The following is a 15,426-nucleotide window of genomic DNA, read 5'->3' as shown; positions in this document are numbered from 1 at the left end:
CGGAGTGGCATTTTATAGAATAGAAGAAATAAACCCGCTACAAAGGTATTACTACATTCTCGTTTTAAAAAAAGCAATTTTTATTTAAATAAATACCTAATTATTATTTAAAAACACCGTGTAATGAACAGAAATAAAAAAAATTACCTTGTATCAATTTAAAACGCCCATCTATCTTAGGACCTAACAAATAATATACATTACCGAAAAACAATGCTAAAATAATTAACAGGAGTAACTTAACACGGTCAGTAAATTCCTTAATTTATTTTTTATTCTGCGATGTTCCTTCAAACAACGAAATGACCACAGTCGTTAAATATGTTGATGACTCCCGCTTTTATAATTGTTTCATATTTTTTTCCTCTGCCGGACGGGTCATAACAGCCTGCAAATTATCGGCGAAGATCTCGCGCCGGAGATAATGAAGAAACAGAAGAACATCTACCGCGAATCTTCACGGCCTTCTAGTTTTCACGGCGCTTCAAATCGACGACGTTGTTGCCCTTAAAATAGTGACCGCAGCAAATTTTAGTTACATTTTCGTGTTTGAAGTGCTCTAGTGTACGTGTTTTTAGAGTAGATTTTTGGGGATAGATTTGTAACGTTCATGAATTGGAATTCGCTTGTTAAAATATTGGGTGCATTTTTTAAAAAGCGTTGTACTTCAATTATTTTATAGTACATACATTTTAAATGTTTGTAAATAATGTCTAATATTAGTAAGGTATACAGACTGTTTCAAAAAACATGTGCCATTTCTCGTGAGGAGATTCCTCTCGTAAAAATAAGATTTATTTTTCATATTAGTACAGGTCCGATTCTGCTTAGTTTCATAGTTACAGAGTGCTAAACTCTTCATCCTTTTTTCGATTTATTATATTTATTTTCTTCCAAGTGCTTTTAGCGATTCGAAAGAAATTTTGAGGGTAAAAGTTACTATAAGTTACTATATTTTAATCTTAAAAAAGTGTTGAATATTCACCAGGGACGTGCATATGGGTTATCACTGAAATGTTTTTTTCTAAAAAAAAATATGTGCACCACTGACTTTTTTTTTGTTAACAGAATTGTAAAGACCGTTAAATTCTGATTAAAAGTTGTCTCTTGATATTGTGTCGATTTCGGTCACCTTAATGAGATGAACGCAATTAAGTTAATTTGCCTTAATCCAATTATAATAACAAAAAAATAATGTCATTAACTTGCCAACATGTTAAATAACTACTCATTGATTCCTCATCAAAAAATATATATGTTCCTATAAACATGGGTGGGGCGGAAATGCATAGTTTTAAAGTTACAGGATGTTAAAACGTTTAAAAAATAGGCCTTTTGTTATTGTCTTAGATACCATTATTTTTTTGGGGGGGAATTTGCTGTAGGTATCACTGTATCCGTAAGTTTAATAAAATTTAGTAACAAATTACATTAAGTAAAAAAATTATTAATTTTATTTTTATTAATTATTGTGATGAATAAAATTGCGTTTATTTCATCGAGGAGATCAAAATGGACATAATATCAAGATACAACTCTTAATCGGCAGTAAATGGCCTACACAGTTTTGCTAATAAGAGGAAAAAAGTCAGTGGCGCACATGGTTTTTTAGAAAAATATTTCAGTGATAACCCATATGTACCTCCCTGGTGAATCTGTCGACACTGGGAAAAAGTTACTTTTTAGCGTTAAATAGTAACTTTTACCCTCCAAATTTCATTCGAATCGCTAAAAATACTAGGAAGTAAATTATAATAAATATTAAACCTAAAAAAAATAAGACTTTAAACTCCTATAGCTACGAAACCAAGCAAAATCGGACACATGTTAATATAAATAATAAATTTTAATTTTACGTGAGGAATTATCCCACGAAAGATGGCACATTTTATTAAACACCCTGTATATTGACTTTCTTTCTACCTAGAAATTACCAAATAAAAATATAGCGTTAAGTATAAAATTTAGTTTTTTTTACGATATCTAATAGAATTTCTAGTAAAGCTACTAAAAAACATTTCACAATGCAGAGCAAACATTACATCTTACATTTTCTTTGTTTTTTTTTTGTTTTTTTTTGTGCAGTTCTAATATTTATCTATATTTATTTTTTCTCAATATATATAAATTTTAGAAAAAAAACATTAAATATGAAAAAATATGCCTTTGGTTAGTTACTGTTCAAATATTTTAAAAAGTTGTTCAAAAAAATAACGTGAGTTGATTGAAAGCTCTTGAGATCTTAATTTTGTTAAAAACAGTATAAAAAGTTTTAAAGAATTTAAAGATCTAATTTAACACAAATCTAGTATCAAACAATAAAACGTCAATAAAAAAAAGAAAAACAAGAAAAGAAAAAAACTTGATTTTAACTAATTACACACTGAAATATTCCATATTTAAAATAGTTATATAAAAGCTTGTATGTTGTTATTTAATATTTAAATAAAGAGTTTAGGGAAACAATAATACATATAAAAATAAAGCATTCCTATACCAGAAATCCAAATAACTCTATGAATCGATGAAAAATTATATACAGCATATTTTAAATGGGCCTTTTTTACGCAAAAAATGGCGGTAATGTATATTTTTTCACTCAGTAGTTTAATACAAGTACAGTAAAAAAATCCCCCTACCAGTAGGATTCGAATTGACATCAAAGTCAAATTCGTCATTCCAAAAAACTTCCAGACACCAATTTTCATCCAAATATCGACGTTAGTTCAGAAATTATTTGAAAAAATGAAACTTCTACACCCCTACATTTGCAAATAAAATCTTAATTAAAAAATACCTAAAAGCCATTAATTGTACATTACTTAACCAAGGGCACACCTTATTTTAATTATTTTTACAATTTTCTATATAAAATTTTGTTCAGAAAGTTTAAAAACAAAAAAATGCAAATCTATGCAAACTCTGAATTACCTAAAAAGTATTTTTTTATTACAAAACAGCGTCAGGATGAGACTAAGGAAAGTGAAAAATAATTGAACAATTTGTCTCAATCAAAAGATTCGCTCTTGCGAAAAATTCGACTCTTGTGCTCCTAAACAGTCTTACCTCAAGATCGATTTACGTTGTATAGTAAGGATTATGCATTTGTATTATTTACATAATTAAACTGTGAATGGATAATTGTGGAAAGATGACTTTTCAAAGTGGACTTTTAATTGTATCGATTACGCTAATAGGAAGTGTAGTAAGCATCGATGTTGCTGGACAATTAGCAGTTATAAAAAATGGTAAGTCAAAATATTTTAAATATATATTTAAAAGCAATCGCTTAAATAAACCTCATTAACTAAAGTACACTGAGATCTTTAAAGACCCCCCCCCCCTAGACCCCTATGCTACAACTCAACAGCCAAGACAAAATAAAATAATTAAGTGTAATGTATTATTGAGTGTTGTGATATTTTTAAGTTACACTTTTTAAGACCAAATAATGACGGTATTTCCAACAAATTTGTCGATATTATTTTCCTAGTTAAAAGTTATTTGCTTATACAGGGTGAGTCTTAAATAAGTGCAAATATTTTTCGGGGTAGTATATTTTGACCCTAGAAACACGTTGTATTCGCGAAGAAAAAATAGAAAATTTGGAACTTTTTGAAATTTTAAGTTAATATGGCAACATAGGTAGAAGATTAAATTTACAAGAAAGAAAACAGAAAAGATCCATTGGATCTCAAAATTGTAGAGTAAAAAATATAGGAGTATTTTTTTAAAATTTCATAATGTAATATAACTCGATTATTTTGGACTTATTTGAAAAACAGTAAAGAGAAAATATGTTTCTTTTATAGAGATCTAACCTAAAAATATTTGCATTTTTTTAGATTCACCCTGTATAGTTTGATCCAAAATAACAATATTAACCGTATGTAAAAAAAATTAATAGCTCTAGAAAATTGAAATTTAGTGTGTAGATGGTACTAATTAAGTAAAAGCTTTTATATAAAATTTTTATTTAGGTACATCAAATAAATCATTAATAAGTTACTGTAGAGGGTGAGTTTTAAATATGTACAAATATACTTAGGGGTAGTATATTGTAGTATTGAAAGTATAATTCGACTCCAGAAACACGTCTATGAGGGTTTTTTAGCGAAAAAAAGTTTTTGCAAATTTGTAATGCATTGAAAAAAAATTGGATATTTTTTTAATTTTTAGCTAAAAAACATAATATCTTGATAATATTGCAACATAGGTAGTAGATTAAATTTACAAGAAAGAAATAAAAAGTCCCAAAAAAACACTGAAATTTTAAGCAAAATATAATTTTTTTAAATTTTCATAAAAGATAAACTACAATACGTCTGTCCGTTCTGTAGCTACGGGGTATCCGTGAGAGGGGAAACGATATTCTCTCGATGTTTTTCGTAAAAAATTAGACGACGCGTCCCATCAATAAAAATTCGACAAATTTGCAAGTAGCCAATAAAATGAGTGGGCGGAGCGATTTGCGGTGACGTACTCGTCAAGTCGACGTATAAAATATATTGCTGTTTATTTAACTGTTTTTTGTCCGCATTCCTTTCATAGATACAGATCCAGCAGACGTACTGTATGTGTCTTTTATCGAGATCTACCTGAAAGTATTTGCACTAATTTAAGAATCACCCTGTATATCATAATACAGGGTTTTTGATTCAAATAACTAATCCAATTACAATTTTATAATGTATTAATTTTTATCTCCCTACTATATTAAAAATAAATGTTTAGTGTGTAGTAGTCAAAAGAGAAACATTTTTGTCTCATCGCATGTCTTCTACTAAGGCTCGGCATTTCTGGTCTTGGGTGCCGGTTTTCATGTGTACGAAGTACGAAGGGTACGGTCAACATGCTTAGTAAAACAAGATGTACCTACTGAATAAAGACAGAAAGCGAGTATTTTCCCAAGCGCATGGAATCTAGCGTTATATTAAGTAGTTATGTAATAAATACTTCGTATTTTTGCTCACTCCGACTTACTAGATTGCCATAACGACTCACTCCTGTACTCCTATACATGTCAACGCCGACCTAAAGGTTCGCTTGCCAGCAGGGTATATAGAGCAGTTAACCGTTAAAAATATATAATTCAATATTAATAATAACATTAAAACAACAATTAAATCACAATATTATCGATTTACTCAAACATGGTTCGTACTGGACTACTCAGCTATTCATTTGAAAGCAGTAATGCTGGGTGCGTCTCAATAGTGGCTCACCCCTATAACTTTTTTATTTTTCAGATTAAAAAAAAAGATTTCGTCTGTTTCACCGGAAATGACTATAACTTTTGATTTTTAAATGGCACTCCCGGTATTTTTACTTTATTCGATAGAAAATGATATTCTGAATCGAATGACGTATCATATGTCAACTTTTGGCATTCTCGCTTAATAAAAAATTGTATTTTAAATTTCAATCTAGAGTGCAATGGCTATGTTAAAAACACTAATTCTTAATCAAGAAGCCTTGGAAAAATAGACTTGATCGTCTAATGTTTTTAGTGTCTTTTTTGTCCTGGTCGGTTAAAAAATGCCCAAATCGTAGTTTTAATCATATCTGATTTTTTCAAATGGAACGCGAGGGTAGCTCGTTAGCATATTTGGAAAAAGCATTTTTTTACGAATAATTTGATACCACAAACTTGGAATTTCGAGTCAAATTTTCGTTACGAACCGCAAGTTATAGTTTCAAATAAACCATATGCAAAAATGTCAAAAGTTGACATATGACATGTCATTCTATTCAGAGTGTTATTTTCTATCGAATAAAGTAAAAAAATACTGAGGGTGCCATTGAAAAATCAAAAGTTGTAGAGTTGTAGTCATTTCCGGTGAAACAGGAAGTGACCGAAAACAATTGAATACGTCAATCAATCCTAATTTATGTCATATACTAACACACCAAATCTCGTTTTTTTAACTGAAAAAATAAAAAAGTTATATGGGTGAGCCACTTTTGAGACGCACCCAGTATAGCTGAAAATTATAAAACATGCCAATTTAATAGTATCAGAAGATGAATTGAGAGCAAATCTTCATTAATCTCTATGAGGCAAAATAATTTTTGGCAGATTCTTTCACGCGATTACTTAATTAGATTTAACTGTATCTGGTTCTGAATTAAGTTCGCACGAATCAAAAATGTTAATGGACTTTTTTTATACGTTGTATTGACCTCAAAATATACGCAAGGTATATTTGGATGTGAATATCTGTTTATAGATTGTACAGTGTAGATGAAATGCGAAGATACCGAAAAATATTACCTTTGAACTAGGACGAGTCTTCTATGTCATTACAGTTATATTTTTATGTTCCGGGGTTTCAGATATATTTAGTGCCATAACTGCAGGATTACCTATTGATGGTAGTAAAAAACGTTAAATGTGGGACTTCCAGTATCGGTCTTCCCTGTTTTCATCTGCCCGCTGTTTGTTAATTCATTATTTTATAAATACGTTTATATAGGTTCTTGGTTTTTGGTCAGTTCATAGCTTTGGTATGTTTTTAAATCCTGTGTTATTGTGCCATCTATACCCATTTGTTATTTAATGGTATCATTCCTTATTACTTGCTGTCTGGAAACTGCCATTGATCTAATAGCATCCATTTCTACTGCCTCTACCCTCTTCTTGTATTTTTCAGATATTCTGCATGTCTCTGGTCCATATAGAAGGCTGCTCTTTATCATGGTCTCATATAAAATAAATGTGACCATAAAAAAAAACAGAAAACTCAATATACAAGGTGCTACAAATTCGGAGTACGAGCATTGGTATCTCGGAAACCGTAATAGATACGAAGATGGTTAAATTGGGGCAAAGTTGCGCCTTGGGATGTTTACCAAGATACCATCAAAAAAGCTTTAAAAATTTCAAGGATTGCTGACTTCTTTGGAAAAAAACGGATTTTTTATTATTTTTTTTTTCTATCGTTATTTTTTAGAAAATCGAAAAACTAATTGCACATTCTCATATCCACTTTGTCAGGGGTATATTTTAGTATTTTTAGATTTTCAAATTAGCTAATAGTTTCTGAGATACATAGGCTAACTTATTTTTTTTAAATACGGACCTACATTTTTTATTTCAGGTTTTGAAAGAATTCTCCTGAGTACAACGATATGCCACACCACATTTTTTTTTGTTTTGAGTACTTTAACAAACAATAAAACTATTTAATTATTATTTAAAATAATTTCAAGTCCGACTCTTTTTTTTTAATTATTTAACCTGATTATATTCACCGTAACAATATTGATTAGCGCTAATTAACATTGAATAAGGAATATCGAGCCAATTGAAAGATTCAAATAAGTAATGTCCAGGTCAGTATTTTAGAGATATTATTTTTAACTTTTTGTATTATAAATTTCAAATCTCAATGTACAATCTGATAATATACATATTATTAATTATAATTATTATATACAGGGTTGTTCACCACATACGACACGGAGTATTGTAGCTAAACGATGAGATTTTTACAAATTCTAAGTTTGGGGTTCGTTGAAGAACTATTAGAGCTACAATTTAAAAATATTTTTACAAGATACAGAGTGTCCCAAATAAATAAAAAATATCAAAGTTGTATTTTTTTAAATGGAACACCCTGTATATTATTACATTTTTAGTTTCTACGATTAAAATAAAGGTAAATTTGATTAAGGTTTATTATACTTAAACCTTACCGTTTTTGAAATATTTTCAATTTTGTGAAATTGCAGTAAAAATTTTAAGGCTTCATTTCTCCAAGGGTATCAAAGTTTTTAATACTAAATATTTACTGAAGTTTATTTACTGATCAGTTATTGTGTTGCAATAATAAAAATAATACTACCTTATACAGAGTGTCAAAATTTATTTTAAATAATTATTAGCTTCAAACGGCAATAACTTCTTTAATTTAAATGGAATGCCCTGTATATTTTAGGAGAGTCAGATGCACACTTAAATTGTCTATCAAATTGTATTATACCATTTTTTACCTATCCCTTCAAGTTTTCGTAGAAAATGCATTTTCTTATAATTTAGACCTCATTTATCAATATATCAATGGAATATTGACATTTTAGATTGTTTTTAAAGCAACAAATGTACAAAATGTACAGACTAGTAATATTATCGTTTTTAGCAAAACGATAATATTACTAGCCCATTTGTATGCAAAAAGAAAACTATTTAAATCTTTATAAAAGAGTATACCATTAATTAAATATAACACCCCTATACTAATTAATGACATACTTAATTGTGTTCGTTAATAAATTATTATAAATAAATGTGGATTTTTGAGTCAGAAATCAATATAATAATAAGTTATCAAATTAAAGTCTTTGTTGTTATAAATAAGCATTTATTAAAAAATGAAATATCATTTTTAAGGTGTTACTTTTTATCACACTGTCTAATGCCTATACAAAATTCAGTTTTTTAGTATTTGGAGCAATTATTATTAATCAACGCAAACAATCAGTTAATGTAGTTTGAATACTGGAATCATATGAATTGGTCCTCTTTAACAAATATTTAAACAGTTTTTTTTTATTTTTTAATGAAATAAACGAATTATATCGACAATATTAGTATCTGTCATGTATCTGTACTCTTTAAAAATTTGGTACATCTTTAAAAATAATCTAAAATGTCAATAGTCCATGGGTATATTGATAAATAAGTTCTAAATTACAAGAAAATGCATTTTCTACGGAAACTTAAAGAGATAGGTAAAAAATATAATTTGATAGACAATTAAATTGTGCATCTTATTCTCGTAAAATATACAGGGTGTTCCATTTAAATTAAACAAGTTATTGCCGTTTGAAGCTAATAATTATTTAAAATAAATTTTTAGACACTCTGTATAAGGTAGTATTATTTTTATTATTGCAACACAATAACTGATCAGTAAATAAACTTCAGTAAATATTTAGTATTAAAAACTTTGATACCCTTGGAGAAATGAAGCCTTAAAATTTTTACTGCAATTTCACAAAATTGAAAATATTTCAAAAACGGTAAGGTTTAAGTATAATAAACCTTAATCAAATTTACCTTTATTTTAATCGTAGAAACTAAAAATGTAATAATATACAGGGTGTTCCATTTAAAAAAATACAAATTTGATATTTTTTACTTATTTGGGACACTCTGTATCTTGTAAAATTGCACAAATTTATTTTTCGGTAAATTTTATGTATTATAGCCCTTTCAACAGACATTCTTCTTATACTTCCGAATGGCATTATTGTACTCGTTGTAAATGTTAAGGTGTAGTTATTTCACTTTTACAAATGACGCCAAGTAATTCCCCCAGTCCCTTGGCTGGCCATTACCTGCTCTACCATTTCCAATCCATCTTCCGGCGAAATGATTTGATTGGTTATACAGGGTGAGTCTTAAATAAGTGCAAATATTTTCAGAGCTGGTAAATCTCGATAAAAGAAACATATTTTCTCTTTACCGTTTTTCAAATAAATCCAAAATAACTCAGCAATCCTTAAAATTTTTAAAACTTATTTGATGGCATCTTGGTGAACATACCGAGGCGTAACTTTGTCCCAATTTAACCATGTTCGTATCTATTTCGGTTACCGAGATACCAGCCCTTACCCTTATAATTTGTAGCACACTGTATTTTAATTTTTTTCGATTTTTTTTCGATATGTTATTGATTTGTTTGATTTATTCCCTACCACCAGTTCCTGTGTTATCAAATGTGATTCCCAGGTATTCATACTCTTGACATTGTATAATTTCTTCACCGTTGTCCAAATTCAAATTTCCTTCTTGTGCATACATAGATATTTTGTTGTGTCTATGTTAACTGTCAAGCCTTATTCTCTGTATTCTTCAATAAATTTTCTTAGCATATATTGCAAATCATCTGTCATTGGCGACTATTGTTTCATCTGCTATATATATATATAATCATAATTTAAGGTACGCGGACGATACAGTTCTCATAGCAGATAGTGCTGAGGGATTGCAGAAATTAATAGACCGAGTAGACCGAGAAATAGACCGAGTAGTAAAGGCATGTGATATGAGGCTTAACTACAAGAAGACCAAAATTCTAGCAGTTAGTAAAAATGATGAGGCGCAGTACCACCAGTTTAACGAATAACGAAACCTTGGAAACAGCAGATACAATCACGTGTTTGGGCTGCAGCTTGAACAAGGAATGAGATCACCCACGAGAGATCAGATGCCGCATAGAAAAAGCCAGAACCGTTTTTAACCGTCTTACAAAAATCCTACGCAATATGCACCTGAATATTGCTAAAGAACACAGGTTCTAAGGTGCTACGTATTCTCCACACTCCTATATGGAGTGGAAGCTTGGACCCTGACAGATGCTACATCTAAACGCTTGGAAGCCTTTGAAATGTGGTGCTATCGCCGCATGCTCAGGATCTCATACACTTACCATGTCACTAACAATACCGTGATCCAGAGAATGCAAAAGGAACTAGAAATAGTACATAGTGTGAAAGTGAGAAAGATGGCATACCTTGGACATGCGATGCGTAATGATAAATACCAACTTATCCAACTGATACTGCAGGGCAAAATAGATAGTAGAAGAAGTCAGGGACGCCGACGAACATCATGGCTGAAAAATATTAGACAGTGGACGGGAATGACGACCGTACATCTATTCAGGGCGGCTGTCAATAGGATTATGTGGACCAACATGATTGCCAACATCCATAGAGGATAGGCACTGAAAGAAGAAGAAGAAGATATATAATCATCTGCTGTGTGAACCATTCATTATCAATATCTATGCCCATACTACTTTTCTAATTTTTTTTTAAAGCGACAGCAACGTATATTTTAAAAAGAATATGGGAGATGCAATAATAATTGGCGTAAGCCTTTGTTGGTTATAAATGTGTATGTAACGTCTTTTAATTATTTATATCAAAAACTTTACAAAATTATTTAATTACAACATATACTTCTTGTAAGCTTTTGATATTCTACCTCTCTATTATAGTTTTATATCTTCTTATTTACATTTACAGATTGCTACGAGAGATTGGCCATAGGTGAAAAGCTGAGCCCCAAACAAACCTATAAAACATTCGACCATAATACTGTATCAAAATGCGAAATGGAATGTACTCAAGAAAAGGAAACATGCCGAGCTTTCAGCTTCGGGTAAGAAACAATACACATATCCTACTTCTACATTTCTTTGTTTCGTTTCTTAGAACGATTATGCATACATTATTTTTAATTTAAATCATCTTTTAATAAAGTGAGGTGTCTTGGTCGACAAGGAACCTCGAAGGTTACAACTTCCGTTGGCCACTTACAAGTAATCATACTAGAACCTAATTGGACTTATTCTTTTGTTAATGAGTCATATACCTACGAGTTGGTGAACAAGGTTGCTGAAAAAAATCACTTCCTTAGATAGATAATGGTAGATACCTTTGTTTATTATTTGTACCAAATTTTCGTTACCAAATAACAAAATACACATTATTTAATAGTAACAAATAATGGTAAATAATATGCTAACTATACCGTATGATCGAAAAAAAAACAGGGTGGGACAAATTGGACACTTTTAAAGGGAAATACTCTTTTCTACAGTGTGACTTTTCTACGATGTTCTCTGTGGGTATCTCGGAAACTACTGGAGATGGAGAGTCGGTTAAATGAGGGAAGAATTGCAGTTTTGTGGAGTCATCAATATGCGCTTTTAAAATTTTTGAATAAGTTCATGGCTTACTAGATATTTCGAAAAAAACAAATTTCGGCTATTTTAAAAATTGTCCCTAATTCCATTATAATCTATTTTGGACAAAAAGTTTTCAGATAAAAGTTGTAGATAATCACATCCCTAATGAGTTTGGGTTTTTTAATTTTTTCTAAAGCCTGTCATTCTTGACATATGACACAAACATATGTTTTTTTTTAAATGGCAACCATAGCTGGCCATGACTTCATAAAAAGCGCAATTTTTTAAGATTTTCAGCGATGTAAGGTGTAATATATGTTTTTTCGAAAAATTACTGTGTTATAGCCAATTCTTATCTTTCTTGACTAATTTCACATAGTTAACCATGGAGTTCAATCATCGAAGTTCAATCATCGTTGCGTTGCTCTCAGAAATGTGAAACTATCACATCCAAACTTTGTAAATTAAAATATATTATATTATAATTATGGAAACTCAGGCATAGGAAGCGGTGGACCAATTGCATGGGCTTCCTCGATTCATCGATGGCCAACAAAAAGGTTTACAAAAGAACTTATGAATTAAGAGAGGCACTCGAAGAGGCGGTACGGGAGAAGTTTAATTAAGTCGACCGGTCGTTCTGTGAGACTAGCTAGTAATTCAATTTTAAAAAGACGCATTTATGTACTCAAAACTATGGCGGATGTTTTGAACACTTTTTAAAATATATTAAAGTGTGATATTATTTTTTAAGTTTTACTTTGTGTAATGTAAATTAATCTGTCTCTTTATAAGTTATAAATCATAACAGAATGAGAATAACATACCAACTAAGTGAAATTATTCAAGAAAGATAAGAATTGGCTATAACAGTCATTTTTCGAAAAAAACATATTATACATTATATCGCTGAAATAAGGCTTATAAATAATAATAAAAAAAATTGGGCTTTTTATGAAGTCATGGCTAACTATGGTTTCTATTTAAAATACAAACTCATTAGGGATGTGATTATCTACAACTTTCATCTGAAAACCTTTGTCTAAAATATATTATAATGGAATTAGGGACAATTCTTAAAATAGCCAATTTTTTTTTCAGTCATGAATTTTTTCAAAAATCTGGGAGGCGCATATTTATGACCCCACAAAACTGCAATTCTTTCCCTATTTAACGGACTCTCTATCTCCATTAGTTTCCGAAATACCCATAGAGAACATCGTAGGAAACTCACCCTGTATACACGGAAAACTAAGATCTGTGCCGGGAGCTCAATTTTTATCAAAAACATGATGGTAAAAACCGCACATCGATATCTGTTACCGTTTCGGAGTTACGAGGTGTTTTTCAAAAATGTGCATTTCTAACATATCGCTGTAACTTTTTTGCTATTGAAAATTTTGTATTTTTATGAAAATACTTTACCTTTTTAAAACAATAATTAATTTTACTGCAGGAGGTATTCGTGTTTAATAAGTGCAATTCTTGTAACTATAAAGATTTGCCATTTCATTTAATTGGCCTCATCTATCAGTCTAATTTGTAAAAAGCAAAAATTTTAAAATTACATCGTGTTTTATGAAAACTTTTCAAATTTCTCGAGATACTCGAGAAACTCAAGAAATTCTGGTTGAGAGTTCTTCTCGTGCCTCGAGAAAGAAAAGGTCGAGAATCCAGAAACCCTATACTACAAATCAAACCAAAATAATTATTACCTAACTTTTTTTTTCTTAGGGATTGACCCCTTTTTATTGTATTACAGCACTAGAATAAGTATAATTCAATACAATACCCGTATACTAAAATATTTTACTTTTAACACTGGAATAGCGTTTTCCTAACCATAGGGTTACCAGATGAAAATTTGTCCACCCCAGGCAAGCCTTCCCAAAAATCCAGATAAAATTCAATCGTCATAATTTTTTAGCGCTATAAAAGCAAAAATAGTATATTGTTTTATTAGGAGTAAAATTGACAGTTTTTGTGGCGAGGCTGTATGTACGTTTGACGGACGAGCGTTAACGAGTCCAACATACAGACAAGGCACAAAATAATCATGTTTACTCTGAATAGAACATGCTATTTTTTTCAAACACCACAAATAATTTTTTAAACAATTTCAAACGTTCCAAATAATATAAATTTTTTTAAGTAATACCTTATAAGTAATTATATATCTATATAGAAACTACTCGGTTATGCTCGTTGAATTCGACACTTGCAGTTTAATAATATATTTTCGTACTTTTGTGCTTAGTAGTTAAAGTGCTTTACTTTTATGCCTAGGTGTTAAAATTACTTTTTTATGTTGCCAATCACGCCGCAAAAATTAATACTTTTACACTGCTGAATTTATCGACGATTTTTTAAGTAACTAAATTTATTAAAACTAATATGTTATTTTGTATTATTGGGACATTTCTTAATGGAACATTAAAACCCGAGCGCTTATGAAAAATCCGCCCGGACACAACCGGATGTAGTGAAAATCCAGACGTCTGGTAATCCTACATAGCCATCATCAGCAGATGATTAAAACACAGTTTTCTGCTGATGATTTAAATGTATATTGTATGTATGTATTATAGTAAAGTAGTGTTCTATTTTGGTTAGAAGTAGCAGTACCGTAGTAGTTAAGTTAATAGTAGTAGTAGTTAGTTACCAATTTTGTAAAAAAAAATAATACAATTAATACGTTAATTCCAGAATTGGTCCTAAAGGCAACGGGACATGCTTACTAAGCAAGATGGCTGTAAAAGAAACTGCCGATTTAAAACCTATAGGAACTATCAGAGATACAGATTTTGATCTCTACATTAAGAAAATGGACTGCAAAATAGTTATCGAACCACCTTCATTTGTGGGTGCTGAGAAACCACCGGATGAATTACATATTTATTCTACAAAACCCTTAAATGTAGGTCAAGAACAGCATGAGCATCATCATCACGATCATGAAAATCTCCCAGCAGAAGGAGATCCATATGCTCAACCATCTAGTCCAAATCTATATAGTTCATTAAAGCATCCTTATCAAGGTATTTATCATGTTTTATTCAAAACATTGTTTATATTTTCACCTAAGATATTAAAAAGAATGCCCTCGCAACGTAATAATATTATTAAAAAAATTAAATCTAGTGGTTTAAAATAGAATACTGGAAAAAAATTCAAAGTCCTTTACAAAGATGCAACCGGGGGGGCATTGAAAATGATGAATAAAAACGTAAAAATATGATTAGTGTTAATATGACTGTATTACATACATATGTTTAAATAACGAACTTAACAAAAAACAACAGATTTAAAGATTCACTGAAAAAGTAGTAATGTTAACATTAAATAAAACATTATCAATAATAATTATGCGATCGCCACCTATCCGTAAAACAAACAAGCAAAAAAACAAAATAACATACAAAACATCAGGTTAACATGATGACAGATCATGATCGATGACAGATAAAGAATTCTTACGGAAAGTTACACTTTACGATATAATTTTAACTATTAAAGACAAACCCATTTAAATACAAAACTTTTTAATACCCTACTGTATCTAAAAGACATTTTTTTTAAATTACTAAATTCTTAGCCACGCTTCTGTTTTCTTGGCTGTTGTGCCAGATTAACAGGCCCACGTTTGCACCACAAGGCGATGCTGCAGACCACTAGGTAGACCGGTCGTAGAAATTTATGTTATACAACTTTTAGTCAATCTACA

The 15,426-nt window shown here is 30.3% G+C and overlaps 1 protein-coding gene across 6 annotated transcripts in view; it reads left to right on the top strand.

Annotated features, from left to right (window-relative positions):
• Positions 1 to 388: 388 nt before the first annotated feature.
• The window catches only part of LOC115889139, a 99,759-nt gene continuing 84,721 nt past the window's right edge, over positions 389 to 15,426 (top strand). For 2 of the 6 annotated variants that reach the window (XM_030909084.1, XM_030909077.1), the window contains exons 1-4: positions 389 to 727; positions 2,961 to 3,248; positions 11,038 to 11,173; positions 14,409 to 14,740. In XM_030909084.1, the coding sequence (XP_030764944.1) occupies positions 3,134 to 3,248; positions 11,038 to 11,173; positions 14,409 to 14,740 (583 nt within the window). In that variant the 5' untranslated portion in view covers positions 389 to 727; positions 2,961 to 3,133. The remainder of the gene's footprint in view (positions 728 to 2,960; positions 3,249 to 11,037; positions 11,174 to 14,408; positions 14,741 to 15,426) is intronic. The other 4 variants (XM_030909079.1, XM_030909083.1, XM_030909080.1 and 1 more) reach the window with 4 other exon arrangements.

Source organism: Sitophilus oryzae, unplaced genomic scaffold (genome assembly GCF_002938485.1).
Source record: "Sitophilus oryzae breed Bouriz unplaced genomic scaffold, Soryzae_2.0 scaffold_810_pilon_pilon, whole genome shotgun sequence".
Taxonomy (NCBI): Eukaryota; Metazoa; Arthropoda; class Insecta; order Coleoptera; family Curculionidae; genus Sitophilus; species Sitophilus oryzae.
This window is presented reverse-complemented; position numbering and strand designations above follow the sequence as displayed.